The sequence below is a fragment of the Panthera onca genome, chromosome A3 (assembly GCF_046562875.1).
Source record: "Panthera onca isolate mPanOnc1 chromosome A3, mPanOnc1 haplotype 2, whole genome shotgun sequence".
NCBI lineage: Eukaryota > Metazoa > Chordata > Mammalia > Carnivora > Felidae > Panthera > Panthera onca.
The window spans coordinates 49,511,114-49,538,838 of NC_138341.1; the positions used below are offsets into that span (position 1 = coordinate 49,511,114).

Consider the following 27,725-nt stretch of genomic DNA (forward strand, 5'->3'; position numbering starts at 1 on the left):
TACTGGAATAGATAGCGCTTTATTGTTTACATGTTTCCCCATTTAATCCTTGCAGCAACCCTGAGGTAGGTATTATTATCCCCACTTTACAGATGAGTAAACCAATGTTCCTATATTAGATTACTTGCTGAAAATCATACACTTATTAGTGGCAAAGCCACTGATAATCCCAAACCCAAGGGGACTCTTTTGAGTAGTTCACAGGCTGCTGCCAAGGTAAGTAGAGTTGAAACTTCAACTGAGAAGGGCTGAATCATTCACTGGAGCTCAAGGGGGTCCCCCACCAGGGATGAACGAGGCACATACACAGGCCAAGACCAGGACTGAGCAGGAGAAGCCTAGAGCATCTGGGAGCTGTGAAGCAGGAAGAGGTCTTTATGTTTGGTAGGAGTTGACAGTATCTTCAAATACACACAGAGCCCAGTTTCCAGGGATGGGAGAAACAAGAGGGCATCCAGCAGCTGCAAGTCCAGGGCGGGCCACGGGGAAGGGATGGTGGGGCAGGAAGAGCTGCTGCTGTGTGGCACCCCTCAGCTTGGCCAATGTGTGGCGACCTCGAGGCGTGGTCCTTTAACTTTGTTAAGGCCTTGAGAATCTGATGAAAGCCATAACCCCCCACCCCCATAAAAACACAGACTCACAGGTACAGACAACATTTTGCATATGATTTCAGGGAGTCCACGGACCCCAGGTGGAGAACTTCTGATTTAGGGCGAGGGTGTCAACCTGAGTAAAGTCACGGATACAAACCTATTTTTTTGCAACTTCTACTTCCTATGACTATTCCCCTTTTGTTGTCCCTTACACTTAGAATGTTGTGAAGTTTTTTAAATGGGAGCCAAAGAAGGCGGTCCAGCCTGTACTCCAGCCAGAGAAAGAACAGCTGTGCATGGCAGTGGTGGCAGCCAGGAGGCAAAAACAAAGAGAAAGATGGGGTCACATGTACCGCTGTCCTTCCCACCCAAAAGGTCACTTGGGGAGTTTTTCTCTACTCAAGAGAAGGGTTGTAGGAGGTGATGGGGATGGGGTGGTGGCTTGTTTCCTTTTAGAAAGGAAAGCCATTCCTTCACTGCCTGCAGGGTCTGAAGTTCTGCAGGCAATGCCTCCATTCCCACCTTCCCCTCCTGACCCCTCATGAGTACACCTGAGCATTGGCCCAGTCATTCATGCACATGTGGCCAGGCCTCCAATGAACACCTGTGTATACACACACACTCTTTTACAGAAGAAGGAAAACTGGGTTGGGGGACATCTCAGGGCAGAGATTTCATGTTGCGACATGGGGATCATGCACTCCCCACAGAGAATCCAATAAACTAAAGAGAATGAACAAAAAGATCAATGCACACTAGCCCCACACCACCTCTAGGGGCCTTCCTTCTGGCCAGGGCCCACCAGAAGGCAAAGTCATAGCTATGTTCTGTTCCCCATCCCCAAACTAATGGGCCCAAGATGGGGGGCCAAGGCTGAAGGGGTCGCAGCGGTTCAGAGGGCAGGCATGGGAAAAGTCCTGATTTGCTGGAGAGGGCAGCTCTGATCTCGCATGGCAATCAGGAAATCAAGCACAGGCTTGGGCCAGAGCCCAGCCAGGCCCAGAGTAGGCAGACACGAAGTCTAAGTGATTACACAAAGACCAAAAGAGAACCCAGAGGCCATGACCGTCTTCCAGGCCCACTACCCCCAGCATCTTAATGGTCATTCCCCTCCAGGGGCTACCAATGCACTAGCGGTCATTTGCCCTAGATGGATGTTTCATCACATGTGGCTAGAGGAGCCCCGGTGAGCCGAATGTGGGCTGGGCTCGGGCAAGGATCAAGCAGGAAGGGGGGAGGGAAGCCACCAAAGCCACTGCTCCTCTTGGCCAGGGCCAGGGGCAGCCGCTCATCTTCAGGAGAAGGAGAGGGAGGGTCCTGGCTGTAGCTTGTGGTCCCAGATGGTGGGGCCCCTAGGTCCAAGCCCACCTTGTCTCTGGCCAGAAGTTCCCTCTGTCGCCGTCGCTGCTGACGCCGACCAATCAGAAGGAGAGTCAGGGATGCTGCAAGAACCCCCAGGGCAAAGCCAGCCAGTCCCGCCCCTACTGTGTGGGCCTGACTTGAGGGGCCCCGCTGGCTGCCCCATACCAAGCTGTAAGCAGCCACCACACGGGCAGCCCCACCCTCCTGACATTCACAGGCATAAGCACCCATGGCTCCTGGGGTTACCACCACCTCCAGCCCATCCCGCCGGGGGGTAAGTGCAGTCACTCCACTGGGCCGGTGCCACACACAGGACGCCCATGCTGAACTTGGGGAACATGGCAAGACCACATGCGCAGCTGTAGCCACAGGAACTTCAAACACTACTGGGCGTTCTGCAGAGAGACAGCAAAGGCACAAAAGGTGGTGATGCTACCGGCTGGGATGTAATGCAGAGAAATGTGGCATGATATCAGATATAAGGGGTCGTGGGGACAAAGATAAAAAGTAGGGCCATGGGTCACCGGCTGCCCAATCTTCCAATTTTTAAAGCGGATCCAAAATGGACAACATTCTAGCCCGTTTTCACCCACTCCACCCACATTTCCCTAAACCATACAGACCTCCGGGCTCTTTGGGACACAAAGATGAGACATCCGCTGACTCTATGTCTTGGACCAACCTGTATAGAAGAGAATACTTGGTAAATCCGTGTCAACACCCCCTTCTACCTTCCTCAGTACCACCGAACATTCAGTAACATAATGAGATTACAGTTCCCACCATCTCATAAATCACTCCTGAAAGTATCAGTCAACATCCTCTTCATCAATAAAATTTCCCCCGATACCCCTTTTACTCCTCATGACACTTGCCATATCCAATTCTACAGATATTTCCAGAAGACCACAGGGAATTAAATTTGCACTAGGTGTGCTGGAAAAGTGTTTGGAGGGTGCTTTTAAAAAACACATGGGAACCTTCTAAGAAATGTTATCTGGGTATCCACAACCACAAGATTTCTCTGGGGAAAAGAAGTCCATAAAAACTACAGTTAACTTTTTTTCTGTTAGAGAGAAAACTTCTTTTCTATACAAGTTAATCAAAATTCTGTGAGGGTCATGGCTTGTGAGTTCAAGGCCCACATTGGGCTCCTTGCTGGCAACTCAGAGCCTGGAGTCCGCTTAGGATTCTGTGTCTCCCTCTCTCTCTGCCCCTCCCCCACCTCTCAAAAATAAACATTAAAAATTCTGTGAGGGCTGGTGATGTGACTTTTTGTTTCATAAAAGCTGTTCATCTCTAAGTAGGACCATTCTGTCTCCAACAACTGTTGATATCTATTAGCCTCTAATGGATATATTTCAAACAACACAATCCTGGCACTTCCAGGATGTGGGTGGACTGTGTCTGACAGAGGGACAGCAGGATAGACTGCTCACTCCGAAAACCTCACCACTCCCCAAGGGGGGACCTCTATCAAGCTGTCAGTGGAGATCAACCAAAAGCCTCAACCAAAGATAGGCTCCATTTGAGTGTGAACTCCTTCAACATGAATTAAGGCATCTGAAATGAGCTCCAAGACTGGTATGAATACATTACAGCCTTCTGGGTAAAACCAAGGTCACTTGGTCTGGCTGAGAGTGGGGAACATGGGAAGGCCATATGTGGGCTATAGCTACAGGAACTTCATAGTCTTTCTTGCTTGTAGGAATTGAGGTTTGGAGCATAGAGTGCATACAGGCACCAACTTGGTAATTTCTTGTATTACCAAGAAATATATTAGCATATACACATACCCCACACTCCCCACACACATTTATATCTTAAGAGGACCCTGAGGCTCAAGTACACAGTATACCCAAGAACAATGAAGTTCTTATTTTAATGGATATTAAAACAATGAAGCACTGGCCTTGTCTTAGACATTTAAGAGTTCTACCAAGAGAAACTACCAGATCAAAGTTCTTAATGAAAAACAGATCCCCAAAACAAGTACTTTTAATTCTAAAATACTGGTAACCTTACAGTTCAGCAATATGTACAAATATACTGCAGATTAACTGGGCTTCAACATAGGAAATCTCAAAGTCAGTTTTGAAAAAATACTTTCTAAGCAATCAATTAAAAATGCTTCATTAAAGGGAATCTTACTTAAAAATTGAAAGTCTTGGGGCACCTGGGTGGCTCAGTCAGTTAAGCCTCCGACTTCAGCTCAGGTCATGATCTCAGGGTTTGTGAGTTCAAGCTCCCCGTCAGGCTCTGTGCTGACAACACAGAGCCTGGAGCCTGTTTTGGATTCTGTGTCTCCCTCTCTCTCTCCCCCTCCCCCACTCGTGCTGTGTCTGTCTCTAAAAGTATAAATAAACATTAAAAAAAAATTAAAGTCTTATGAAACACATCAATCAGGGCGCCTGGGTGACTCAGTCAGTTAAGTGCCCAACTCTTGATTTTGGCCTAGGTCATGATCTCATGGTTCATGGGATCCAGCCCCAAGTCGGGCTCTGTGCTGACAGCATGGATCCTGCTTGGGATTCTCTGTCTCCCTCTCTCTCTCTCTCTGCCCCTGCCACATGTGCGTTCTCTCTCTCAAAAATAAATAAATAAATTTTTTTAAAAAAGAAAAGAAACACCTCAATTAATTGCAATTGATGGACATTATTTGAATCCTAACTTAAGCAACTATTTTTAAGTCTACCCACTTGAGGAAATTGGAACATTGATGGGATGTTTCATGACATTAAGTTTATGGTACTATAATGATAATACGCTTATTTTTTTTAATTCCTTCTGTGTTAAAGACGTACTCTGCAAGATATATGGATAAAGTGACATGATGTTTGAGATTTGCTGTAAAATAACTGGGAGTGAGTGAGGGTATTGATGAAGCAAGATTGGCCAAAGAGTTGATAGTTGTTGCAGCTGAGCAACAGATGATGGGAATTCATTATGTTATTCTGTTTTTGAATGTTTGAAATTCCCAATAATAAAATGTTTCTAAGAGAGTCCTTATCTGGTAGAGACACATATTGAAATATTTTATGAATATGATGCCAGGGATTTGCTTCAATGTGACATATGATTTTAAACTATCTGCTAAGGGGAAAATAGATGGTAGGATCCCCCAATGGTCAAAAGGAGACCAATTAAGGGGTTATTAGAATAACCCAGTCAAGAAGTGATGATGGCTTGGACTAGGGTGATAGTGGCAGAGATGGAGAGAAGTGGCTGTGAACTGAGGAAATCACAGGTGGAGCTAGAGTGCAAACTATAATACAGTGCAGGCAAGTCTGGCTGGAGAAATTGGAAGGATGGAGATCCCATTCTCAAGATGAGGAAAACCATGGGAGAAGCATGTGAAGGAAAGAAGAAACAACAGTGCATGCTAAAACTTGCTAAGCTTGAGTTGCTTGTGAAGCATCCAAAAGGAAGATCAAGTAGGTGGTTAGATAGGGGATTCTGTAGCTCAACTAAAGGCTCATCTGTAGTTGTCACTGGCACTCAGTGCCAGCAGTTGGTGTTGAAGATAATGGGAATGAAATCACCTAGAGAGTGTGCAGAAGTGTAAAGAGAAGGACTGAACCCTGAGAAATATCAACATTCAGAAGTGGGATAGAAAAGGAATCAGTAAGGGACACAGACTGGTAGGAGAGGGAGGAAGCCCAGGAGAATGCAGAGTCATAGAAGGCACGAGGAAGGAAAGAAGGAGGAGTCAACTGTGAAAACACTTCTGAGAGCTCTCGTAAAATGAAAACTGAGAAGTGTGTGGCAACCTGGAGGTTGATCAAGGTCAGCGTAAGAGGCAAGGACATTGATGAGGCAGCATCAGATGGACAGACACATGAATCAGTATGGGACTGACAGATGGACACACAAGTGACACAAACAGAATACACACACACACACACACACACACACACACACACACACGTAGGGCAGCATTAACAGATGAGAAACAGACATAAACATGTGGATGGGCCAGTACCCTGAAACAGCAGACAGGAGACCAGTGCAGTGACACTCACCCTCCATGCTCCCCAGCATGGGCCACACACGCATCCAGCCGGAAGCTCCAGGCACACACAGGGTCTTGGGCCAGGATGCACTCTGAGCAGCTCTGGAGACGGCCACAGTTGGTTGTGTTCACTTGTGTCACCTCAGTATGGGAGCCCACCAGGAGCCAGTTCTACAGAAAAGCAGTGAGGGAGAAGAACATGCTGGATCTCTCAGACTTCAGGGCAACCAACTGGATCTGGGCTCAGATGTCCCCCCAGCAAACTCCCCAAAATCTACAACTCACTTGATACAATTTCATGCTCTCAATTGGCTGTGGCTCAGGGAATAAGGCCAGATCCTCCAGGACGCTGAGCTGGGCTCCAATCTGCACTGCTCGGTGGAGGTGTCCATCCTCTAGGAAGCAGGCAAGGGGCAAGACACAATGACAGCTATACCTGTGCCTGGGACTCTGACACCTATATGTATGGGACCCTCTCTGTGACAGGGGCATGTGTGCACTGGATGGGCAACTCACTTGACTATGAAATGTACCTGTCCCCAGGTAGAGCACATCGTACTCTTTCCCTGAGAGGCTGGTCACCCTGTGGGCCACAATTCTGAGATAGGCTGTATCTGTAGTGACGAGCAGGGGATGACCATCGGCGGGAAACACCGGCCTGTCCATGAGTGGGTGGTCCCGGATGAAGGTGAGCACACGGTCAGGCAGGGAAAGTGATGAGCCAAACTGCTGGAGTTTCATGTTGTTGGCGATGCACTAGAGGAAACACAGGATGGGTGACAGTTTCCCAGGGGCCAGGAAGTCTCCGTGATGCTTACTTGGGCCCTTTCTCTCATGCAGCAATTCAGGTGTGAAGGGAAGAGATGCCTCAGCCCCCTCACCTCTCCAGGTCTGGGCTGGGGTACGTCATTGTCCATGACAGGCAGTCCCCTGTTGCAGTCATGTTTCAACTCTCTGAAGGGACCATTCAGCACTGTCCGAATGTCTTGTGGTAGAAACGCACAGACAGCAGAGATGGCAGCCCCCTCCCTGTAAGAGCACAGGTTGGAGCCACATGTCTAGAGGGAACTAGGAATCAGCAACTCATCCCAGGAGATGACCCAGGAGAAATGCAGGGACCATGACCCAGGGAGCCATGCATCCTGCTCCAGGGCAGAAGGAACAGGGCTCCAGGGAGAGCCTACCCATCCCCATGTCTCTCCCACCCTGTAGCTCTCCTCCACACCAGGACCTCCTCACCACTGGGAGGAAAAGATGCCATAAAAGATGAGAGTCCCCGATCCATGCTCAGGTCGAAGAATGGCCATGTCCTGCAGGACACTGGAGGCCCGGCCATGCTCAGGCCCTGGACATAGCAGGTCAGCCTTCAGAAATGTTGTCCATCTGTGCTGGAGGGTCTTCCGGCCCCCAAGGTCCCCCTGGGTGACAAGCACATGGGAAGTTCTTCTTAGAAGGCCAACATTGTGGGAAGGCCACATTGTGTGTGGCCTTAGAAGGCCAACATTGTGGACACCAATATAGGTTTCCCCTGTCTTCAGGGCAGACACAGACAGATGGGAAGACAGATGCACAGAAATGCAAGGATGACGATACATAGCACTGCATGGGATAATGAGATACAGGGTGAAAAAGGTCACAACAACAATGATGGTGACTAAGTTCATTGTGCACTTTTGAAATACTGTCCTACATGCTTTACATAAGTTACCTCATTTTGTCCTCAAAACAACCCTTATAGCTAGAGGTCATTAATACTCTACCTTACAAAGGAGGTTCAAAGATGCTAATGAACCTGCCTAGAGTCACAGAGGCAGGAACTGGTGGACCTAGCACTTGAACCCAGGACTCTCTATTTGCAGTTCCTGCCTTTACCTCTCCACTAGTCCACCTCCTGGGGACAGTGTGTCACAATGGTAATTATGGGGGTGAAAAGCCAGAGCCCTTCCCCATACCCCCCAACTCCCAGAAAAGGAGTCAAGGCAGAGGAAAAAAAGGAGACAGAGGAGAGATGCAAAAACAGGGGCCCAGAAAGGAAAAGACAAGAGGACAGACAGAACAGAAGATGACAGACAGTCAGTACAGTGGTCTTACCGCACACACACGGGCCACCCGTGGGACCTTAATGCGCTCATACGAGTCAAATGCTCGGGAAGTCTCCGTAAAGAAGAAGTAGATCTCATCATCTCCGTCTTCATCTCCCCAGTCGGCTGGGCTCAAGGCCACGGCTGCAACAAAGGCTGGGGCTGGGGAGACCAGTGGCTTCAGATACCAGACACAGCCTGGGGCCACCCGGCCTCAGCCAGCTCTGTCCCCCATGCACCCTGCCCCCTCTCCTCACCATTAAGCCAGGATGGCAAGGTCTCTGTCCGAATCCAGTCCTCAGCGCGGCCCACAGCCCGGGAGATAATCGGCTCCGTCCCCAAGTAGTTTTTCACAGTGGCAGCATACAGGACCCCCCCTGCAGGGCGACAGGGAGGAGATGAGCTGTCAGAGATGACTGAGGGAAGCAAAAGGGGTTGTAGGCAGCACAGAGGATAAAGCAGGGGGCAGGAACCCTAGGAGCTGAGCGCCCGTGATATGGCAGGCACTGCTAAGCACCTGACAGGCAACATCTCACTTAAAATCCACATAGACAGGGGCGCCTGGGTGGCTCAGTCGGTTGAGCGTCCGACTTCAGCTCAGGTCACGATCTCACGGTCCGTGAGTTCAAGCCCCATGTCGGGCTCTGGGCTGATGGCCCAGAGCCTGGAGCCTGCTTCCGATTCTGTGTCTCCCTCTCTCTCTGCTCCTCCCCGGTTCATGCTCTGTCTCTCTCTGTCTCAAAAATAAATAAACGTTAAAAAAAATTAAAAAAAAAAAATCCACATAGACATAAAATGCTCTGGGGCAGTAAAGGCAACATGCGTTAAGGGAAACTTGTCGGAACGTTAATGTGCAGGAAGGAAAAATAAAGGCTGCCTTTGTGCAAATTGGGCTTTTTTGTCTGTTGGTTTGTTTGCTGTTGTCAGTGTTTTCGGTATGCTTCTATCCCATAATGTACTAATTATACTATGACTCTCCAGGAAGGGGGTTTGCTTTGCAGTATGCCCAGTCTTACTTCCGCTCTCCCACTCTGGTAAATGTCTGACGGAACTAGTCTTCTTTCTGATTGGGGGTGGACATTGCTCTGGAATAAGTCACAGCTTTAGGGTATACCAGCATCACTTGGGGAATTGATCGAAACACAGATTCCTGGGCCCTGTGCCCAGAAATTCTCACTTAGTAGTGTTAGGGGATGGCCCAAGAACTAGTTTCAAACAAGCAGTAGGAGTTACCCTAATGTGTAACTTCACTTTGAGAAACCTCACTTCGGGAAACAGCAGCCTGGGGGATTAATGAATACTGCATGGCCAGCCAGAGGAAGCAATGAGGAATCAGCTCGTCCCTCCTGGTACAGTGCCGGGGCAGAGGCGCCCTACAGATGGTGAGGACTGGAGAGGAGAGAAATCACACACTCTGAAGGAAGGGGAGGTGCAGCCCTGTGGGCGGAATGTGAGACAACCATAGTCACCCTGTAACACAGACAAGGCTCAGACAGACTAGGAGAAAATTGCTCCAGGGGTAAAAGAAGGTCATGACCCCTTGGAGGAGTTTCAAGTATCACAGGAGCTCTGGACAGGACAGAGTGGCATTTTCCTTCACCACCTACTGCACAGAAGCCACTGTGCCAGGTGTTAAGCACATTGCTGCCCCCAAGAGCTCCCGTTTGAGTCTAGAAGACAAACATGTGATCAGATTCCAGGAGGCATGGACTAACAGATGTGGAGGGGAACACGGAGGAGAACCCAGACACATCTAACGGGGGGAACAGCATCCAAGAGGTGACATCTGAGCTGGGGCTGAGGAATGAGCAATCTGCCAGGTGGAAAGACTTCAGGGAGGAAGACAGGCAGGTGGCGACAAGAGGAGCCATGTTCAGGGATATGGGCACTCCCCGTGGCTGCAGCTCTGGCAGGGCCCAGGGGGCTATGAGACTAGTGAGCAGAGATAAGCTGCAGGTGAAAAGATGTGCACCCAATTATAAGAATCTGCTCTGCCATGCCTGGCAATGTGGACTTTATCCTACAGGGAAGAGTACAGCTGCAGGTTTTCTTGAGGAAGAGAGTGACATAATCAGTCCAGGGTGTTAAGAAGACAGTGGTAGTTAAAAGGCCATTCACACAATCCAAGCAAGACTGAAGGGGCGGAACTAAGGTAGCAGCAGAGGGGGAATAAAAGGGTTGACTGGGGAGATATTTCTGCGGCAGAATCCATTAACAAGATTTGAAAATCAGTTGAATATGAGATGTGAAAGAATGGAACAAAACAATGTCTTTAAGGTCTCCAGCTTATACGATGAATGACAGCACAGGGTGATACCATGAGCAAAGGCAAGTAATGATAGGAGAAGGCCCGTAAAGGAGGTAGTTGGGGAGGAAGCAACTTCAGATGTAGAACGTGCTAAGGTTGCAGTCTCCTCAGGACATCTGGTCAGAGATCCTGGAAGGCAATCAAACAGAAGGGCCTACACAACAGGGCCAGTAGGCAACTTGGGAATTGGGCTGAAGCCATGCCATGAATATGACAGCCAGGGAGAAAGAGAAAGTGAGAAGAGATCCCTGGGGATACCACCATTTAAGGGGAGAAGCTACATGAAGACAACTAGGAAAATCAAGTCAGAGAGAGTCTAGAGAAGCAAGAGAGGCTGGTGTTTTAGAAGCCAGTGCATGGAAAGCCCAGCAAGAGCTATGAGGGCTCATGCACCTTGAAGGAAGCAGTAGTGAGTAGGGCCACTCTGGGGAAAGCACAATCATCCTAGGGTCACAGATGCTTGAGCAAAGTTGCATGTCTCAGGCACTGGAAAAATAACCCTATTTTCAAAAATACTTTATACAAAGCAAAAAGAGTTGGAAACCCTCTGAGGGCAGTGGAAAAAGTCCCAACATGTTGGAGCTCAGAAGGCTTGACTTTGGACCCTAAATACTTACAAGTAGTATGATCTTGGGCAAATTAGCTTCAGGTACCGCAAATACAGCATGGAGATAATAAGGCCCTCCACTCAGCGGCACTAAGGGTTAAATGCAACACAAACATAGAGCCACACATAGGCCTGGCACATGGCCGGCATTCAGTGCATGTTGAGTTGTGGTTCCTTATGTGGACCACAAAATGGCACCCCATTCCCTCCCAGAGCATTTCAGGAAGGAGAAAACCAGGTTAGAGACATAATCTGGCAATACATGGAGGAGCAAACGAGCCAATCTTCTGTACTTCCAAGGTGGGGGGGAAAGTTGATACAGAAGCCAGAGCTACAATGAAAAATCTCCCTACAAGCATTGTACACAAAACACTATAAAACTTAAAACCCTGGCAGAAGCTGTGTCATGGATGCCCTGAGAATTGAGGGAGATGTGTGGAAGAGACAGTTACGAATATTTAGGAGCATGATTTGGTGTGGGGGTTGGGGGGGATGGGGAGCAACAGTCATAAATGATTTCCAGGGACCCAGCAGTGGATGGAGGTAAAAGGTCCCCAAAGTTTCTAAGAGATTAATGGGGGCATTCAGAAACTCGGAGCCTAGAATTGCAGAAGAGCACACTCACTCAAAGAGAAAGAGCAGAAGGTCACTGACACTAAGAGACAGCAGGAGGGGTCAGACACTTTGGGAGGAAGTAGTAGGGTTCCAGGTGTTCCAGGAATATCAAGGGGCTTGAAACACAGTCTTACACACACACACGCACACGCACGCACACACGCACACACGCACACACACCCTGAGGAGAAGGAACAGCGGCCATCACGGTCCACAGGAGGACACAGGATCACCACATGCCCTCGATTCTCCAGGATAGTCTCAATTTCAAATATTCTTTTAGATTGCTCCTATAATAAAATATCCCTGTAAGTGCAATTGTGGCAAGTTAGTACTGAATGAATCAATTCAGTAAACATTAAAACACACATTTGTTATTGGCAACAGATGATGTGCAAAAGAGAGTGGTTCCCATAGTGCTAAATTCAGTGAGCAAGTTGGTTAGGAAAAAAACACCAGGTATCATATAACCCTATTTAAAAATATACATATATGTATATATGCCTGTAGATATAGGAAAGATTGGAAGGAGCCATAACTCTACAGTGTTAATGATATTTATTTCTGATCAATAGAATTACAATGATTTTTATTTTCTCCTTTCTACTTTTTTGTACTCACTAAATATTTTTTGTAGTTACCATCTTTTATAACTCAAAAAATTAAGATATTTTAATTTTAGAAATACTGGGGGAGAAAAGGATTGAAAGCCACAAAAAGTAAAGAATCACAACCAGGGGCGCCTGGGTGGCTCAGTCGGTTGAGCGTCTGACTTCAGCTCAGGTCATGATCTCACAGCTCGTGGGTTCGAGCCCCGTGTCGGGCTCTGTGCTGACAGCTCAGAGCCTGGAGCCTGCTTCGGATTCTGTGTCTCCCTCTCTCTCTGCCCCTAACCCACTCGCATTCTGTCTCCATCTCTCTCAAAAATAAATAAACATTATTAAAAAAAAAAAAAAAAAAAAAAAAAAAAGAATCACAACCAAAGAAAAATCACATTCATGTGGAAATAGATCTCTACGTACCCAAGCATAAAGCCTGTGACATCGGCCTCCCAGGTGTACTAGCAACCAAACACCGACAGCCTAGAATGCCACCATGGCAGTGAGTGTCTCACTACACCCTGGGGGTTCAAATTTTCACTCTGGTATCAAAATGGCCACTTCTACACTTGTACCCCAATGTTTACAGCAGCACTTTCAACAATAGCCAAATTATGGAAAGAGCCTAAATGTCCATCAACTGACAAATCGATAAAGATGTGGTTTATATACACAATGGACTACTACTTGGCAATGAGAAAGAATGAAATATGGCCATGTGTAGCAACGTGGATGGAACTGGAGGGTATTATGCTAAGTAAAATAAGTCAGGCAGAGAAAGACAGATACCATATGTTTTCACTCATATGTGGATCCTGAGAAACTTAACAGAGAATCACAGGGGAGGGGAAGGTGGGGGGAGTTAAAGAGAGGGAGGGAGGCAAACCATAAGAGACTCTTAAATACTGAGAACAGACTGAGGGTTGATGGGGGTTGGGGAAAGGGGAAAGGGGAAAGTGGGTGATGGACATTGAGGAGGGCACCTGTTGGGATGAGCACTGGGTGTTGTATGGAAACCAATTTGACAATAAATTACATTTAATATAAAAAAAATGGCCACTTCTAAAGAAGATTTACAATAGGAATAATCATTCATTAGCTTTTTAAAAAAAGGATTTTAAACATGCTCTGGCCTTCCTCCACTCCCTTTTCTTCTCATGGTCAGAAATTTGCAAGACAGATAATTCCTATCCTAATATTCTCTATTCCCTTATCTAAGGATTAGGCCAGCTAGACACTTCTTTTTTAAATAACAGTCTATAATGAGGACATAATTAGATAGTTGGAGATGCAGTGTTTATTCTACCTTTTCCTCTGTTGGTTACCTAGGATTTCTAAGTGTCTTGTTTCTGTGTGTGCATGCTAGTCTTGGGACAATCACACTGAAATTTAAGAAGGAAGCTTGACCCTAAAATGCTGGCAGCATGCAGTGCATCTGAAACATTTGCAAAGCTTCTTGGCAGATGCAGTAATTGCAAGATGCAATGAGATTAAACAGAGATAAAACACAGGGCAGATTCTGAAAGAGAAAGAACAAAACCTCCCTCCTTCTGCTCTTCTTGATAAAAACCCTATTTATTATAGGATGTGACAGGGAGAACCGAGGATAACTGACTGCTGTCTCCAGCTTGGGTACTTGGGGCAGGGGTGGGGGAGAGGAGGCAATGGCACTATGCACTCAGAGGAGAGGACACTAGTGGTGGAGCAGGTTTGGGGGAGATGAGTGAGGATGATGAGCTCAGTTTGGGACATGCTGATTTTCAGATTTCTGTGGGACATGTATGTGGAGATGTCTGGAAGGCAATTGGATATATGGTCTGTAGCTCCAGATAATGTCTGGGGGGGGGGGGGCATCAGAATGCAGTGGAAGCAGAATCCACGCAGCTGGTTGAGATCACAACTGCAGTGAATAAGAAGAGAATAGGACCTTGACTGGGGGTCCAAGGAACCACAACACTGAAAGGATGAGAGGAAGACAAAGACCCCCAAAGGAGACAGAAGGAAATGCCAGTGTTCTTAGGCTAATGTGAACATTACTGTCAAACTATTTGCATTTTTCCAAACTGGAATAGTGCAAATAGAAATACGGAGATAATTTTGTTAATTTGATCTAAGCGCAATACAAATAAATGTCACATTTGAAGAACAAGATTTGAGACTTTTTCCTAAACAAATACAAGTACCAATAAACACATGAAAAGTTGTTCAACCTCACTAATGGCAATGCAAGCAAAAACATATAAAATTGGGCTCTGGAAGAGGTCACTGTATGTTTATTAACTATATTACTTGGGGGGTGCCTGGGGGACTCAGTCGGTTAAGCCTCCGACTTCAGCTCAGCTCATCTCATAGTTTGCGAGATCGAACTCCACGTCAGGCTCTGTGCTGACAGTTCAGAGCCTGGAGCCTGCTTTGGATTCTGGGTCTTCCTCTCTCTCTGCCCCTCCCCAACTCGTGCTCGCTCTTTCTCTCTCTCTCAAAAATAAAAACATTTTAAAAAGTTAAAAAATAAAAATAAATAAATAAACTATATTACTTGGGATTGACAAGGGTGTAATGGAAGAGGTCCTCTTGTCAGTGCTGGCGGGACTAACTGGAGAGCAATTTGGCCAAATCTACCAAGTATCACAAAAGCCTTTACACCCTTTGGCCCAGCAATTCTACTTTCTAGATTGACTCATATGCAATTAATTAGATTCATGTAAAGGATTTACATAAACATTTATGTGAAAAGATTTCTTCCACTGCATTATTTATAAAAGCAATAATTTATTTTAAATTTTGAATGTATAATTACATGGGAATAGATTGGGCTACATTCAAGTGAGAGAGGAGTACGTAATCACCAAAACTCATGTTTTGGGTAATTAATACTATGACAAAATGTTCAGTATACAATACTAAGTGAAATATGCATAATAATTCCAATATGTTACAAATATACACACAGACACAGCCGAAGAAAATACAAATAATAGTGGCTACCTAGTGATGATTGAATTACAATGAACTTTTCACTTCCTTCTCTATATATTTCTGTATTTTCTCAATTATCTATAATGCACACTGTAATTCTTATAATTTAAAACAAGAGATACTCCTGCTATTATATTCTAATATTTTCATTACTAAAAGCTCTTCTTTTTATGTCAAAATACCTCCATTATCCTTAAGGACATTTTCATAGACCCTAACTGCGAATTTGGTTCTAGTTCTTATGTAATGTTGCCACTATTTTCTAGACCGCTATTTTCAAAACAAAAGGACAGCAGGGCTTAACAGATCAACATTGAAAACTCGAACCAAATATTGGCACTTAAGTCAAATTTAAAGAAACTTAAATTATAGCCCTATAAAGCAAAAACTTCAGAGGACAGTGTATAATGTTGGGATTGACTGTGATTTGGATCTAAGACAGAAAGAGGCATGGGAAAGCTAGCCATTCTAAACTGTTAAAACTATTTCCAATCATCAATTATCAGCTGAAAGCAACCTGAATTTCATTACCTGGAAAAAAAAAAAAAAAAAGACTTGAAACCCTCTTTAAAAATGTTTTTCCTTTTAGAAAATGTTCTTTGTCATACAATGATCTTATTTATGAAATTTGTGTTGTCAAACCACATGCTAATGTGAATTCACTTGCTGACTAGAACACAGAGAAATTACATGCAGAAGGTTAGATATAAAGATTCCTGCTTGCAACAAAGAAAGTATGTTAATCGATTGCCTTAGATTGTTGTAATTGAGAATTCATCTTGATGATAAAAAATTATGTAGAATCAAGAGATATTCATCATTTCTAAAACTGATGAATCTTTCTTAATAAGCCAATGACTGGCTCAGAGTTTTGCCAAAGATGCTTGATAAAAAGTCAGGAAAACTATTGAGTAAACTGTTTTATGCAAACATGTATAACTATTAACAAGATCTTGTCAATTTCAATTGCAGATAAAAGACAAAAATGACAAATCTTGTATGCAGTAGGTTTATACCTGATGTTCGTTTTCAAACACTTTTGTTATTTTATTACTTTTCAGAAAAGGGAAGTCATTAACTGTCTAAGAGTGATTTCATCTGTATAGCTAGCTTTTTAAGACTTTTCCTATAAAGTCATACATAAGAAAAAAAATGTCACTGTTAGAGCTTGTATCCCAATTTTTGTCTTTCATAAAATGGAATCCAAAACAATAGGTAAAAATTAATTTTACAATAAAGTTCACAGCAAAAGTAAGTCAGTGAAGAGGAAAAAAAGCAGTATAATGAATGATGCTGAGTCAACTGATCAACTAAATGGGAAAAATTAATTTAGATCTCCATCTCATGCCATTCATCAAAGTAAGTTCTAAATAGGGGCGCCTGGGTGGCTTTGTCGGTTAAGCATCTGACTTCGGCTCAGGTCACGATCTCACGGTCCATGAGTTCGAGCCCCGCGTCGGGCTCTGTGCTGACAGCTCAGAGCCTGGAGCCTGTTTCAGATTCTGTGTCTCCCTCTCTCTCTGCCCCTCCCCTGTTCATGCTCTGTCTCTCTCTGTCTCAAAAATAAATAAACGTTTAAAAAAAAATTTTTTTTTAAAAAGTAAGTTCCAAATAGATCAAAGAGTTAAATGTTTAGGGGAGAAACCTGTAAGAAGAAAAAATTTATCTGCTAACTGGGAAAAGATTTAACTTAAAAATGTAATCACAAGAGAAAAAATATAGATTTGAAAATATATTCTATCTAATAATTAGCCCAAGAATACAAGCAGAGGATTTACCAAAGAAGAAATAAAAATAAGTACTAAAACATGAAAAATGTTTAACCTCATTAATATTCAAAGAAATACAAATTAAAACAAGGTGCCATTTTTAGCCTCAATTAGCAAAGATTTTCAAAATGACAATATGATTCTAGAGAAATTATGTGAGAAAAAACAAACACTCTCATTCCTGCTGATTTAGGGTGTAAATTGGTATACTCTTTCTAAAAACTCAATTAGCAACAAATAATGAGCCATAAAATGTTCACACCCTTTGATATAGTAATCCATTCCCAGGAGTCTCAAGATAATCTAACATGAGGATAAAAATCTATGCACAAGTATGTTCATTATAGTTTTATGGGTAATAGCAAAAACTTTGAGGTAAACTAAATAAACTTGGAAATTAAACTTACATAAGTGATTTAGGATTGCTTAATTAAATTGTGGTATGCTCAAAGAATAAGTAGTATCATATTATTAAATTTCTTCATAAAAAATTTTAAATTGTATAGATATGACTATGATATAAAATTACATGACAAAATTCAAAATTAAATCCATGTAGCATGACATTTAAAAGTTTTACAATAGGGGCACCTAAAATGGCTCAGTCAGTTAAGCATCCAACTCTTGATTTCAGCTCAGGTCATGATCTCACGGTGTGTGGGTTCAAGCCCCGTGTCTGGCTGTGTGCTGACAGCACGAAGCTTGCTTGGGATTCTTTCTCTCTGCCCCTCCTTTGCACACATGCTCATGCTTGCTCTCTCTCTCTCTCTCTCAATATAAATAATATTTTTAAAAAGTTTTATAATACACACATGCTCATAAATTTTTTTTTTAATTTTTTTTTTCAACTTTTTTTATTTATTTTTGGGACAGAGAGAGACAGAGCATGAACGGGGGAGGGGCAGAGAGAGAGGGAGACACAGAATCGGAAACAGGCTCCAGGCTCCGAGCCATCAGCCCAGAGCCTGACGCGGGGCTCGAACTCACGGACCGCGAGATCGTGACCTGGCTGAAGTCGGACGCTTAACCGACTGCGCCACCCAGGCGCCCCTCATAAAATTTTTATTAACCTTATCGTTTTGTACTATTGTGAGAATATGGCCAGATTCTCACTAAATTTGAAGGGTGTACATGGGGTGATCTGACCTAAAATACAGGCTACGTGGCACACAAACAATTCACTTTGTGGCTGCCTAAGGATCAGGCAGTCATTCTCCAGAAAACATTTGGGCATAAACTGTGATGGAACCATTCCACACTTGAACAACTGTATAGAGCTCGGTCAAAAGAAGTAACATCAGGAATTAACAGTCATTACTGATGACTGGTTCCTCTGAGCAACAAAGGACTGGCCAGCAAAATATATGTGCATGAGTGCACATGCGTGTGCACACACACATTTAAAAAGCTAGAAAGAAATACCCCATAATATTAGCAGTGGTTTTCTGATATTCTAGAATTGTGCCAAGATGCTGGACACTAGACACATGTGGTATTTCTGTTTAAACTAAAATTAAATAAAATTTAAGATTCCTTCGTTCCGCCAAACTAGTCACATTGTTCAAGGACTCAAGAGCCACATGTAGCTAGCAGCTATCGTTTTAAACAGCACAGACATAGAACATTTCTATTGTTCCACAAAGTTCTTTTGAACAGTGCTGCTCTACAAGATTTCTTATGTTCTTCTTTATACTTTTTCCAAATTTATTACAATATGCATTGTAGTAGATTCCTCTTAGAAACAAGAGGTAAAACACCATGAGAAAAGAAAAAGAGGTTAACAGAGCAAACACTCATACTAGAGGTGTAGAGGACATATTCTCTAGAGAAAACCCAGGGGAATAATAATCTGGGGAAAAGCAGGAGGACACAGGCACCGTGGGAAAAACAGGAAAGGCTAGAAAGAGACACGGGAATAATAGACATTGCAAGAAAAGGAAAGAAAGGACACAGAAATTCCAACAGCAGGGGTGGGGAAGGAGGCAATTACAGCAAGGAGCCACAGATTCTGGGCTCTCCCCACTCACCAGCCATTACAGCTGCTGACCGCTGAGCTGGCTCAAAAGGACATTTCCCTCGGCCACTCTCAAGTCTTTCAACCTGCTGGAAACTGGACACATCCTACAGACCAGAAGGGGGCAATTGGTTTAGGGTCATGGGGAGGTTCATGATGAGACTTACAAAGATGGTCAGATGAAAGAACAGTTCAATTTCCATTCATCCCCATCCGCTACCATCCCCATACTCCCAGTCTATTCCTGATTCCCCCACCCACCCCGTCATTTCCCATCTCTGCCATCCCTCTTTTCATCCATTTGCTCCTCTTCCCTCCATTCCCCTAGCTCCAACACCCACATGTCCTGATGAAAGAATACCACAGACAGCCTTAAAAGATGCTAAGAGGCTGAGGGGGCAGATCTTTCCTCTGAAATGCTAGGGTTTGCAACTGGCTGGAGAATATGTGACTGGACAAGGGGGACAAAGGGAAGAAAGCAAGTCTCCTGAGGGCTAGAGCTCTTAGGAAGGGTAAAGAATAGTTCAGGCTGATATAATACCACCGGAAGCAGGGGCTTAGAGAGAAGGGCCATACTCCCCCTACTCCTACCCAAGAATGAAAGACAAGACCAGAGTCAAGGAAACATAGAAGGGGGGAAGGGAATCTGTAAAGTCAGTAAAGACCTGAAACTCAGGTAAGAATTTGAGGATTTGGCAAGTAACTGCCTTCTTCATCCAGGGACTACAGCAGGACTGACCTGGACAGGGGCGAGAGATGTAAGAGTTCCACCAGGGCCAGCTGGAAGTTACCTCAGCTGAGCATCCAGCACTGAGAGCGCTTCAAGATAACATCTAAAAATGTCAACCAGGGATGATGTCAACCTAAGACTGGCAGAGAAGTTAACTGTGGCTGCTTAGGAATCAAAGTTATGGCATAGAAAAGCCAGACACAATACCTCTAGTTCACTAGGGAGGGCATATGGTATTGCTGGAGCCTAACTACACTGATGGCAGTTGGAGTGGGAACGTAGATCTATATCCCCTAAGTGTAAGTATACTACTGACCCATTCTGACTGCTCATCTATTTGCTATGGTTGGCAAGCAATGTTTTACTTTACTGAGAGCCTTGAAGAAGGCCTGTTAAAATTAGATGTGATCTGAGGTCTCAAAAAAAGGGAACACTGGGTCAAGAAAGTCTTCTGGAATGAGAAAGTCTTCTGCCCCCACAGGGGCACAAGCATCTCACATGTGAGGCAGTGGGAGCAGCCTAGCCTGAGAAAATGATGGATGACAGTGAGAGATTACCAAGATGTCTGGGCACTTTGGACAAAGGTTAGTACATGCTGCTGTGGCCCATCTGTGACCTCTCACCTAAACTACAGCAGTAACCAACTCCTCTCCACACTGCCTAGCCTTGCCCCCAATTTACTCTACATACCCCCCACAGATCAATATTCCTACAGTATCAGTCACTACCCTGATAAGTTTTTGAGCAAGGGAGTGACAAAATGGCCCACCATTGCCTAGAGTACAAACACTTTAGTCAAAATTACTTACTTTCTAATACTTCTCAAAATGAATACTTTCTTCTAACCAAACCTGGGTCACTTGTTATTCCTAGAAAACAAATTGTGTTTTCTCATCCCTCTGCCTAAAACTACTCCCTTACATTTCATCAAGGACTCCTTTTCTCAATGCTCACCCTCCTAATCTTTAGGCTGTATTTGATATTTTTGACTCACTCCCTCCTTCAAATATTGTCTTGATTCTCTTGGAATTCTACCATCCTCCTCCTATCTAATTGTTTCTCTATCTCCTTTGGTAGTTTCTATTTTCCTTTCTAGCCCCTAACCATGTATCATAAAGATCAATCCTTAGTCCTTGTCATACATATTTCAATGACCTCACTCATTCTTACATTTCCAGCTAGATTTTCTATGCAAATTATTGCCCAAATTCTCTGAAAGTGTGATACCTTCCAATCTCTAGTTTGTGTTGGCACTTGACTGCTGGACTTCCTCACAGAGATGGTCTATCAGCCCCTTTAAAACCCAGTATGTTTTACTGAAGTATGAAACAATTCCTCTTACAGTTTCCCCAGATGGCATCATTGTGTTATCTAGGTTTATAATCTTTCAGCAAGTGAGACTCCTATTAACCAGATAGGTTATGTTTACTGTCTTATCAAAGTGTCATTCCATTAGGGTCTGAAGGGGGCAAGACCACTCGACCACAGTCTCTGTCTGAGTGTTGAGATTCCTCACTGCATCATCAGTTGTGGTGGAGGCAAGTCTCGCTAGCTGAAACACAGCTAGGTAGGAAGGTTCTCACCAAGCTGTAAGGTTGGAATCCATCCTTTGGCTTTGGCCAAGAAGGGTATAAGACATATAAAGGACCCTCCCCAGGTGGCTAGGGGGAAAACAAAAGAAAAGATGGCCCCTGTTACACGAAACAGGTCAAATGTCACAAGATAATGAAACCAGGTAAGGTCGTCTGTGCTGCAGACTGGACTAGAAGGACCGGGGGGTGGGGCAGAACCAGACACACCTGGATTTAAATCTTGGCTCTGCCGCTGCCACTTATATAATACTAGACATGGTACCTAACATTTTGGAACTTCCATTTCTTTGCTTGTAAAATGAAAATAAATAATACCTAAATATCATAGTGTGGTGATAAGAACTAAATTCACTTTTGAATGTAAAGTACCCAGCACCAGCCTGGGACAGAGTACATCTTCAACTGAATGCAAAATCTTGTCACTGCTATTGTTGTTTAAGTCTAGCATTTTTCTGTTAACTGCTGGAATTCTCTCAACAAAGCAAACTAAAATATTTTCCTCCGGGGGCGCCTGGGTGGCTCAGTCAGTTAAGCATTTGACTTCAGCTGGGATCATGATCTCATGGTTCATGGGTTCGAGCCCTACATTGGGCTCTCCACTCTCAGTGCAGAGCCCGCTTCAGATCCTCTGTCTCCCTCTCTCTCTGCCCCTGCCCCACTCACATGCTCACTCGCTCACTCTCTCTCTCTCTCTCTCTCAAAAATATGTTTTCCTCCAATGAACTGTCACTCAATGGCAGAACTTCACTTTTAGTTAGAGCTGGTAGGTCCAGTGCTTGAACTTCCTTTGTAAGAACCTTCATTTCTCTGAGCAATCAACTCTGAGTGAGTCGTTGTGTCTGGATCAGCTAGTCAAAGCTCTCACATAATAGTTATACATAGTCTCAAAGTCATCAGTCTGGGATGTGAGAGGTTTAGCACTAAGGATTGAGGCAAGAACTTCCTTAAGCAGACGGGAGTGCCAGGTAGCAGGATAAGACAGTAAAGGCAGAAGAGAACTTTCAGGAAGTCTAGAGGTCAGTCTTAGTATATGGCCTGAAGTGTTAACACAGCTGATTTGGGGGGCAGGGGGCCTGTGCCCTACATTCTCCTACAAACAAGCCGTGACCAAAGGATGCTCCTTCATTTCATACGCCTGCTAGATAGGAGTGTTCAGAGAAGGAGCTAAAAGTCATGGGAGTGAAGGACACAGATCCATGGCTTTACTCTGGTTACTGATTTTTCTCAGGAGTAGATAAGAGCCCAAGTGACACCAATCCTGACAGGACGTACAGAACATTTTATGTCCAGATACTTAGAATCTAACAACCATCAGGGTCCCCTCAGACAGCCGAGGAAGAATAGAAGGCCCTGGGAAATTAACTTGGAATGATCATATTGTCTATAAGCCATGGTGCTGCTATTCACACCCTTGGGTTCCCCAAGTGTGTGCAGCCTGGAAAAAGACAAATATGGCGATGGCAGCTCCACACTACTTTCTGAGCTTTGTAAGAACTGTAGGGAAGCTATACCCTCAACATTACTTGATGGAATATAGAGATTTTCAATACCACCCTGACCTGGAAACCTTGCCAAGATGAGGAAGCTATGCACACCTTGGGTGGAGAGTCTTTCTCGTCCACATTATGAAAAGGACTCAACATAAGCCCAACTAACCCCAGGGCCAGCCGAGAGGGACTGACCGGGGCAGTCAAACATATACAGTCATAACACTGGAAACAAGAGACCTGAGGATGGCCTTCAGCAAGGAGGGGTTTGGAGATGCACACTGATAAGATCCAAGTGGCAAGGAGTACTGCGGTTTGCAAAAGGATCAAGTCAAAATCTACAGCTAAGGATCAGGGTCAGGAGAGAGAGTCATTGCACTCCCTCCTTTTGCTCCTTGGAGCAGAAAGGGAAGCCACTGAATACAAAGAACAGGGGAGGTTTCTGACTCATCCCAGGTTGTTGTCACAAGTGCATACTGGCAGAGGACCAGTAACTGACTGTTGGATAACTGATGGGAAAAGCTGAGGGTTCAAAAGCATTAAAACCTTCCTGAGATGCTACCAGTCCCAGTAACTTTAGAAGCCATGACTAGCTAGATATGATTAGGGGTGTACATGTACCAAGCCTGCCTGAGTATGAGGGTGAAGATGCCCAGGGCTCCGGCAGCAATGAACAGGACCTAGAAGGAGAGATGGCTGACAAAGTGCCCACTTTGAAGGCAAGACCCAGAATATGGGCCAGCAAGTACTACATTAGTGGGTAGTGACCTCAGAAGCCATGAGAGCAGAGGGTCACAGCCTGCGCAGAATGAAGTCAGCAGTGGGAGAAGACAGTCACCCACCTTGGGAGGAAGAAGCAGGCATGGATTATGCTGATTAAGAAATGGATCTAGGCTGCTGGGACAAAGCATACACAGGACAAAGGAAACACGAGATACTAGCCTCGGAAGTCTCTCCTGAATTTATCCTCTCCCTAGCCTAGCTAGCATTCCTAATTTCCTTCACCATCCCTCTTCTCTCTTCTCACTCTGTGTACCTCACCTTCTACAGACAACCTGCCTCGCCCTCCCACTCCTACCCCCACCCTGCAAAGACATCCCTCACCCCCAGTGCTTTTCATGCACAAGTGTTGCTTTAAGCATGCTCCCTGTCATGGACACTCACAGGAGACCTTTCCCATCCTCCCACCCGTCACTCACAATAACCCCGCACTTCGGGTCAAAAGCGAAGGTGCCACAAGTGAGGAGGTGAGAGGCATTGGCAATGGCGAGAATCTGGACAAAATTGTGGCATTCATCCTGGGGGTCAGAGATGATTAGAGAGAATCAGAAGCAGCAGGTACAGGGAAAGGCAGGGTAGTGTCAGGACAGTTAGATACAGCTCTGGGATCAGAGATGACAGGGGATGACATGGTGTTAGAGCCCCTGCCTGGGCCCACTGCTATGGGAGCACTGCAGGGGACAGACACAGAGCCAGGGCTGGAACTAGGTCTCAATGGGACACTTGGGACAGGGTCAGGATTCATACCTACCTCCTTCTTGCCTTTCTTCCTACAGTTCTGTCTGTGGGCCTCAGGCACCATCCAGTCAATCTGAGAAAGGAGGAGTGACTGTTTCTCCCAGATTCTCCCCAAACTCTTTCCAAGTCAGGGTAGGTGAAACAGTTCCACTACCACCATCAATTTGAGAACTTCAGAGACAACCCACCCCCCAGCCCCCGCCCCTTCAGTCAGAGCATCATTTTTCAAAATGGAGGTCTCCACCCATTAATGAGTAATGAAATCAATTGTTTTTAATTTTAATGACATAGAATATATCAGAATGTATCACATACAGGAGAGTAGATACTGTTTCAAGAATGTGTTCTTTAAATACACACTTCCTGTACTGGGTCAAAATGTACCATATATTTCTTACTAAGGGATGATAAAAAAAAGTTTAAAGCTATTGCCCTAAAGAAATGTGATTCTAATGATTCCTCTGCCCACTGTCACCTGAAACCTGGTTACTGTGGCCTCCTCTAGCATTAACCTCCCTCATAATGTCCCCAGTCACCATGACCCCCTCCCATCACCCTTAGCTGAGATAATGAAGCCAATATTCTTCCTATATTCATTTTTACCGACACTCCCCCCTGCCACCACCACCACTGTTCCATATTTAGTTATTATGAACACACACCCCATCTCATAACACTGTGGATCTAACCACATGCTCTGGAGTCTGGGGTCCTCCCCACTTTCATTTCTCACCCTGCGGGGTCTCTCCCCTGAGAAGGGCAGGGATAAAGCGAAGATGGTGTCCCGGGTGCCGACATAAAGTGTATGGGAAGCAGGATCCACAAGGAGGACAGAGTAATTGTATGTCTGAGGGACGGTGAACCGGGTGAGATAGGAGTCAGCCTCTGGCAGGAAGAGAGGGTGAGAGGGGAGAGTGACATCAGCCATTGCTTCATAAGGGTTGGGTCCACAAAGACAAAGCCAAAGGGCTCAATTTCTGTTTTCTTCCAAGTATCATTTATTTAGCAGCCATGAAGGGTAAAAACAGGGCTTTGACAGGCCAACCATCTAACTTCCCCAAAGATAGATAACTGATGAGGCCAGAATATTTAGCATACAATGCAGCCAAGTATGCTTTTTCTATAAAAAAAAAAAACACTTTATTAAAATAACAGCATAAATACTAAGTCTGTAATTTCTATCCATAGCAACATGATACATAATTTGAAAATACCTATAGGAAGTACAAGGACCTTCTTCTCTAAATTTCCTTTTTAAAAAAAAAAATAATAACTACTTATTAGCAACTTGTTTTTACTTGGAAGGGAAATGATTCACTCTCTTCACCAACACTTTAGAAGACTATCTCCTGTCTTCTCACTGCTCTTGTCCTCCCCAACCCCACCCCATTTCCACCCAAAGAGGGAAAAAGTGGGCATGAGAATGTGCTGTGGAGAAGGATCAGCCCCAGTTTAAATGTGGCTCTTTCACTTACCAGCTGTATGATCTTGAGGAAGTTACTTGCCCTGAGCATCACTTCCCTCATCTGTAAACACCACCAATCAGGCTTGTTGACAGAATTAAATGAGATGACATATGTAGAAGCAACTGACATATAGTGCATGTTTCACAAATGGTTCCTTTTTTCCTTCCTTAGGCATGTGCTCCATTTGGGCCAAGTCTAAACTTCAGTGTCATCATTCAAAATTCCATTTAAAGATTATAACAAATAAGTTAGCAGGAATTTATCTTCTTAGCTCACTCTGGAGCCCCTATCCTTGTACCAATACAGCTCTGCTCTACCTGGTTCATCTGCTCAGCTACCCTCAAGACTTGACAGAATGGCTACCAGCCATTCATTCCTGGATGTGCTGATGTATGGAGCCCCACCCACCCCATCCTCCCACACCCATACTCAAATCTGCGCTGGACCTGCCTACTCTCTCATGCTGGTTATAAGCCCTGGAACACCCAACCTCCACTCGTATCCCCAACTCTGTTTCACCTTGCTATCTAGACTTCTCTGAATTTCTGGTTATCAACCTCAACGCCATTTTGTGGCTATTGCTCCAGCACAAACCAACCCCAGGCTCTGACCACAACTTTGTCTTCTGGATTCAAAGTAACCCTATGTCACTAGGCCGAAGTTTAGACTCTAAATTACTATTACCCAGTTGCGAGTTTTTGCCAACAGGTTGCCCTCTCAACTTCACTGGGTCTGCACTAGGTGCTAACACTCAGTGCCCACTGAGAAGAAAACGAGGTCCATGGCCATGCCCATGCCCACCTCAGCAGAGAGCCTTTAAAGTGTGAATCATTCCAATGACCATTTTTAGCCTGGTGGCATCCCTTGGCTTCTTCCAGATCTTTTCAAAGGACCAAATCTCCTCCCTCCTTTTTTTTTTTTTTTCTTCTGAAGACTTTAGAAATCATTTAAACAGAACTTTAAATCAACTCACTGAATGATTTCCCAACATTCAATGTAGGGAATGGGTAGAGAAAGCACGGAATGCTGAGGAGTTAAGAGGGTTACGATGGATCCACGGATCGTGTATCAGACAATGGGAGTTGGTGTAAGAGCTGTGAGAGGCCTGGGAAGTGGGTTAGGGAGATGAGGGCTTCGAGCGAGGCAAAAAGCCTGCAGGGAGGTAGAAATGATAAGGGAATAGATTTGAGAAGTGGGCAGATGGAGATGCTGAGTTGGTCATCAGAAGGATGGGTGGCTGGAATAGAACGAAAGACCAATGAGTTTGGAAGCAGAATAGGCATCAAGCTGGCGTGAGGGACACAGGTGTATGTTTGGGCAGAGGGGAATAAGGGAGTCCATTCCCCGAAATGGACGACCTCGGGGAAACCTCCATCCCCTCCCTGGGCCTCAGTGCCCGCTTCTGCACGATGAGGGGCTTAACTCTCTCGCGGTCCTGCCAGTAAGGGGCAGCAGGAGCAGCCTGGGCGTGTCACGGGAGCCGAAGCGCGAGGCCGGGAAGCGATGCTGCGCACAGCGTGGGGGTCCCGCCTAGGTCCTGGAGGGGCGTGGGCGGCGCGGGACTCGGTGCGCAGCGCGGAGGGGCTCCAGAGCGCCTGCCTGGGCTGTAGGTAAGGGCAGGTGGGTGCCTGCACCTGCAGGCGGGGCCCGGGAGCGGCGCGAAGGGCTGAGGGCGAGGGCACCCACGCCTTACCTGAGATAGGAAGCGAGGTCCTGGGAACCGAGCGGGGAACGCGGCCGGATACCGGGCCGCTCAGCACCGCCAGCAGCAGCAGCGGAAAGGGCGAGGCCGGAGGCGGCTGGGAGCCCGGGCGGGGCCGCCTGGCAAAAGCCAGCATCTTAGGCTCCGCCTGGCCGCTGGGTGGGGCGCGCCCTGCCACCTCCGCTCTGGGCCGCGGTGCCACCGGCCTCGGCCCCACTCGAATCTCCTCGGTCCGGTTCGGCCTGCGTCGGCCAGAGGAGAACGCAACCCAGCTCCGCCTCTTCAAGAAGGGAC

The 27,725-nt window shown here is 45.5% G+C and overlaps 1 protein-coding gene across 2 annotated transcripts; it reads right to left on the minus strand.

Moving 5' to 3' along the window:
* SEMA4F (ssemaphorin 4F) lies at positions 1–27,716 on the minus strand. 2 transcript variants are annotated; one of them, XM_060656695.2, is made up of 14 exons: positions 27,423–27,716; positions 24,997–25,148; positions 24,277–24,336; positions 23,945–24,043; positions 18,950–19,043; positions 8,306–8,425; positions 8,059–8,210; positions 7,207–7,385; positions 6,849–6,996; positions 6,501–6,723; positions 6,253–6,362; positions 5,978–6,138; positions 2,579–2,637; positions 1–2,350 (listed from the first exon to the last, which is right to left on the minus strand). In XM_060656695.2, the coding sequence occupies exons 1-14, from the start codon at positions 27,565–27,567 to the stop codon at positions 1,740–1,742; spliced, it is 2,313 nt and encodes a 770-aa protein (XP_060512678.1). In that variant the 5' UTR covers positions 27,568–27,716; the 3' UTR covers positions 1–1,739. The 2 variants fall into 2 exon arrangements, with proteins under 2 accessions (XP_060512678.1, XP_060512682.1); XM_060656699.2 differs by lacking the exon at positions 23,945–24,043.
* Positions 27,717–27,725: the final 9 nt, after the last annotated feature.